The sequence below is a fragment of the Sinocyclocheilus grahami genome, unplaced genomic scaffold, assembly GCF_001515645.1.
Source record: "Sinocyclocheilus grahami isolate Dianchi unplaced genomic scaffold, SAMN03320097.WGS_v1.1 scaffold654.1, whole genome shotgun sequence".
In the NCBI taxonomy this organism is placed as follows: domain Eukaryota; kingdom Metazoa; phylum Chordata; class Actinopteri; order Cypriniformes; family Cyprinidae; genus Sinocyclocheilus; species Sinocyclocheilus grahami.
This window is the reverse complement of record NW_015505833.1, coordinates 399,687-405,527: the sequence shown is the minus strand read 5'-3', so window position 1 is coordinate 405,527 and position 5,841 is coordinate 399,687. Positions and strand designations below refer to the sequence as shown.

The window sequence follows — 5,841 nt, the reverse complement described above, 5'->3', positions numbered from 1 at the left end:
GTGTGTGTGTGTGTGTGTGTGTGTGTGGGTGTGTGTGTGTGTGTGTGTGTGTGTGTGTGTGTGTGTGTGTGTGTGTGTGTGTGTGTGTGTGTGAAGTGAGTGTGTGAAGTGAGTGAGTGTGTGTGTGAGCGAGCGAGCGTGCGTGAGTGAGGGTGTGAGTGTGTGTGTGTGTATGTGTGCGTGCGTGCGAGCGAGCGATTGTTACTGCATGGCGCTGCTGTGCAGTTCTGGAGTGTGCTTGAGGGTTTTTAAATGACATTTAAAAAAAAAAGAAAGTTAATTGAAAAATGTAATTCTCACTTGCTCGCCCTCGTGTCGTTCCAAACCCATCTGATGTTTGAGGAACAGACCAATATTTTGTTATTCACAGAAAATGGTGAACAGACCAAAAAGTAATGTATTGGCGCATTCAAAAGAGTTCTTGAGAGGAATCGCCAATACAGGAACAAAATTATTAGATCATTACAGTTGGATATTTTCAGTGAATCAGTTGTCGGAACCAATTCGATTGATTCTTTCACAAAACTGATGGATCCGCTTCACTGGAGGAGAAGATTTTTAGTTAGTAGCAGCTTACATTTCAGTTTGTTCCTCACAGAAGAGTATCAGATTACTTAAGAAGAAGGCTTAATTTTTCTTCTTCACTTCACTTTTATGATACTTTTGATCTGCGTGCGTGCGAGCGAGCGATTGTTACTGCATGGCGCTGCTGTGCAGTTCTGGAGTGTGCTTGAGGGTTTTTAAATGACATTTAAAAAAAAAAGAAAGTTAATTGAAAAATTTAATTCTTTCTCACTTGCTCGCCCTCGTGTCGTTCCAAACCCATCTGATGTTTGAGGTACAGACCAATATTTTGTTATTCACAGAAAATGGTGAACATACCAAAAAGTAATGTATTGGCGCATTCAAAAGAGTTCTTGAGAGGAATCGCCAATACAGGAACAAAATTATTAGATCATTACAGTTGGATATTTTCAGTGAATCAGTTGTCGGAACCAATTCGATTGATTCTTTCACAAAACTGATGGATCTGCTTCACTGGAGGAGAAGATTTTTAGTTAGTAGCAGCTTACATTTCAGTTTGTTCCTCACAGAAGAGTATCAGATTACTTAAGAAGAAGGCTTAATTTTTCTTCTTCACTTCACTTTTATGATACTTTTGATCTTTCTGAGACTTCAGTCTCTTATTTATTGTAATTTAACAGTGAGATCAGGTTTTTATGTCTCTTTTATGCCTTTTTTATTGCTCATATAGATGAAACTCTGATGCTTGTAATGTAAATCAATGAGATCTTTATAACAGTAGCAGATACTTACATTAAATGATATAAATATCAGTTATTTTTATGTTTACTTGATAAAAATTTGTAAAGACTTGACAGAAAAAAACACACAAAGCACAAGCTGAAGGAGGACGTTTGTACAATTAGAATAAATACCTTTTACTTGATTTAAAAAAAACTCTAAACTATCATTCAGACAACAGAAGGCATGCAGTAGATTGTGTGCGACGGGTTTAACAGCAAAGTTTTGATCATGTTGATCATTTAGAGGCCTTAGAAACTTCTATTAACCCTTTAAAGCCTCCTGTATCGTATTTAGTGCATAAAATGTATTTTTTCTTCCATAAAAAAAAGAAAGTTTTGTGGGTTTGGAGCAAAATAAAGGTGAATTTTTTTCCTTTGAGAGCTTGATAGAGAGATGGAGGCAGATCCAAGTGAACGAGAAGACCGAGAGCGTGCATGAACAGAGAAACTGAACTCCTCTCTCGCTCGTTTAGTTCTCACTAAACATTCCCTCCTTTCGTTTTCCTTGCATTGGTCCAAATCCCTTGCTATTGTATCCGTCCTCTGCCAGAATCTCTCCGCCCAGCTCAGAGAGTATTAGAGAGCGGGATGTGTTGGATCAGCGTGGATGACGGCTGGGGACAGGGCTGGGACACGGACACAATACTGTAAACAGAGATGTAGAGGAGTTGGGAAGGACTGACGGTTGACTGGCCAGAGCGAGCGAGAGAGTCTAAGGGAGGGATGGAGACACAGCTGTGTTTGGGCTAACAACACTCTAACCTGCTCTGAAAACGTCAGGCCTTTGTGACCACACTCACACCTGGAAGAGCTGCACTTACTGCTTTTTAGTTATGCACATTATGCAAAGGTTCTGGATGCATGCTATTCCCATAAAACATGTGCAGGAGATGCTTTCCAGAAATATTGCACACTTTGGTGTCGAGTTACAGTTTTATTTTTCTGTCTTTAGAGGCACAAATCCCTTGTTGGATTAACAAGCTCTGAAAAACAGCTTGCACATTAAATGTGTTGACTGCGATTTCCGGGATGTGTTGGATCAGCGTGGATGACGGCTGGGGACAGGGCTGGGACACGGACACAATACTGTAAACAGAGATGTAGAGGAGTTGGGAAGGACTGACGGTTGACTGGCCAGAGCGAGCGAGAGAGTCTAAGGGAGGGATGGAGACACAGCTGTGTTTGGGCTAACAACACTATAACCTGCTCTGAAAACGTCAGGCCTTTGTGACCACACTCACACCTGGAAGAGCTGCACTTACTGCTTTTTAGTTATGCACATTATGCAAAGGTTCTGGATGCATGCTATTCCCATAAAACATGTGCAGGAGATGCTTTCCAGAAATATTGCACACTTTGGTGTCGAGTTACAGTTTTATTTTTCTGTCTTTAGAGGCACAAATCCCTTGTTGGATTAACAAGCTCTGAAAAACAGCTTGCACATTAAATGTGTTGACTGCGATTTATATCTCACAACTCGGAGCTTATATCACGCATTTCAGAATCTTGAGTTTATATCTCACGATTCAGACTTTTTTCTTGTAATTCTGACTTTTCAGAATGAAATGTAATTGCTATTTGGAGAAAAAAGAGATTTTTTCCAAATCTGAGTTTATATCTTGCAATTGTACCTTATATCTTGTGATTCTGAATTTAGTATATCTCGCAATTCTGAGTTTGTGTCTTGCAATTCTGTCTTTATTTCTCACAATTCTGTTTATATCTCACAATTCGTAGTTTGTATCTTGCAATTCAGAGAAAATTGTGAGAAAAAACTCCAAATTGTGAGATTTAAAAAAAAGTCTGAATTGTGAGCTAAAAAGCTTTATTTTTGGAAACTTTATTTTTTTTTTCATATCATGGCTGAAACAAGCTTCCAGTGGAAATGTATATTTACATTTGAATTAATTTTTAGAGCACCTTTTTACTGAGCAAATGTAGTTTCAAGCACTATTTTATACACTATTTGTGCATAGTGTAAGCATACTTTTCGCAATATGGTGTCCCACACAGACACAGTTTACATAATGTTACTGTCTAAACATTTGATATTGTTAGTACAATATTTGTATTTAAAACAATAGAAACAAATTGATACAATACAAATTACCATAAATTATTTAAGTGAAAAGTAAATAATTTGTTAAATGTTTGGGGCATCAGTGTTATTTTAGTATAACTCAGATACTGTGAAAGTTTTTATTAATATTTTGAATTAGTTTTTATTTTTTTAACTTTCAGATTTTTTTTTTTTTTCTGTTTTCAGAAAGACTTTCATTCATGAGGGCAGAAGGATCCATTCTGATCATGCGTTTATGATGTTTATTGCACTCTTTTATGGAACTGTTGATTTCCGTCCACCAGTGTTACTTTAGTATCATTTATATGCTATTCATGCATTTATTATTCGTATCATTTAAATGACCATTTCAGTTTTCGTTTTAAATTTTCGTTTTATTTCAGTTTTACTTTTAGTTTGTTTTAAAATATTTTTTAATTTTAGTACTTCAACTTAAAAAATCATTTATTTCGTCAACCCATACGCAAATGTAATATATGTATGCATATACAATTTCAATATATTAATTTGTCAGTTGAAGTATAAACATATATGGAACATATTAACATATACCTAGCCCATTTAATTCATATGTTTATGTATGTGTAATATACAGTATATATGCCATGTACACAAATATCCATCCTAAAACCCTTTAATACATGGTGATATTATAGTATCTATAAATGACGGACATGTAAGAAATATATATGTAAATTAATAAAGTTGCATACATGCCATATATTTCTGTATATATTTCATATACTTATTTTTTTAAGTTAAAGTTATCTAATATTTATATATTTTTTTATGTTGCATATATTTCGATTAGCAACACAGTAACATCCACTCATGTTGCCCATAAACCAAACTCACCCAATGACAGTTTTCCACTCTATCTCTGAATTAAACAGTGTACTCCACCTTTAAGACCTCTATATGCAAATGACGTTTGTTATAATTAGCTAACCTCTTTGCAAATGCAATGACCCCAGCCAAGCTGTAAAATACTAAAGTGGTATGATACTGCACGCCACACATGATATGCAAACACGGGCAAGCAATGATAATAAGCTCATAGCTGTGACCTCAATTCTGTGGCGATTTCTGACTCATTTTTTAAGCTTATTTTCCATAAATGTGTTTTTTTGTGGGCTAGTTATAAATGCCATCTTCTTATACAAGACCCTTAATAAAGTCCAATAGATCATATGAAGTATATAAGGTAAAGCTGCTACTGTGATGAATGTACAGTAATGTGAAATGGCGTTGAATGATGTTCTGGTGTGTTGTTCTGTGGCAGTGGGTCTGGAGCAGCAGTGTGAGCTGACCTGTCGACCGGTCGGGTATCGTTTCTACGTGCGGCAGGCGGAGAGGGTACGAGATGGAACGCCCTGCGCAAATAACACACCCAACGATGTGTGTGTGGGAGGACGCTGTCTGGTGAGAAAACAGCTAGGCTGACATGCACCAATATGATAACATCACTACCGAAATTCAATTCTAAGTCTAAATCTGTGAGGACAGCATTACAGATCTTTAGTTCTAGAATCTGGCAGCTTCATGTATTACTGTAATGGTAATAAAGTCACTGTTTCCTCCGTGTGTGTGTGTGTGTGCGTGCGTGTGTGTGTGTGTGTGTGTGTGTGTGTGTGTGTGTGCGTGCGTGTGTGTGCGTGTGACAGAGCGAGGGCTGTGATGGTGTGTTGGGCTCAGGGTTGGTTCGGGATCGCTGTGGCGTGTGCGGTGGGGGAGACAGCACCTGCGAGAGGGTCACTGGAAGTTTCCTAAACACGAGTGTCCCGCTGGGCTACCACAGAATCCTGGACATCCCGCCTGGAGCCACGGCCATCAACATCACTGAGAGACGAGCCAGTCCCAACTATTTGGGTACGAACTCTGTCTGGTTTGGAAATATTTTCTGCAGTTTTCTCCTTGAGGAAACAGCTTAATTAAATTAAATACTAAATGTGACCCTGGAGCACAAAAGCCGTCATAAGTAGCACAGGTGTATTTGTAGCAACAGCCAAAAAAAACATTGTATGGGTCAAAATTATCAATTTTTTCTTTTATGCCAAAAATCATTAGGATATTAAGTAAAGATCATGTTCCATGAAGATATTTTGTACATTTCCTACTGTAAATATATCTAAACTTAATTTTTGATTAGTAATATGCATTGCTAAGAACTTCATTTGAACAACTTATCTGTTTCTCTCTAGTATGGTGTGATTGTGCCCCGGAGGCAGAGTGCTGTAGTAGACTAAACACTCACCGGGTTACGTGATGATGTATCCAAATAATCAGTGTTGTTATATTTTTCTTGATTTTCATATCCATGTATTCATTTATGATTTATTACTTATTGTGTTTATGCTTATATTAATCCTCATCATATATTTATATGCAAATACTGTTACATCTATATGTCTCATCTATATTTATCTTTTATTTTTGTTTGATGTATGGTCATAT

The 5,841-nt window shown here is 37.1% G+C and overlaps 1 protein-coding gene across 1 annotated transcript in view; it reads left to right on the top strand.

Annotated features, from left to right (window-relative positions):
* Window positions 1-5,841, top strand: part of LOC107558630 (ADAMTS-like protein 4) — a 40,944-nt gene that overhangs the window by 25,982 nt on the left and 9,121 nt on the right. Inside the window, exons 6-7 of the mRNA XM_016242290.1 lie at window positions 4,670-4,809; window positions 5,052-5,256. Coding sequence (XP_016097776.1) covers window positions 4,670-4,809; window positions 5,052-5,256 — 345 coding nt within the window. The remainder of the gene's footprint in view (window positions 1-4,669; window positions 4,810-5,051; window positions 5,257-5,841) is intronic.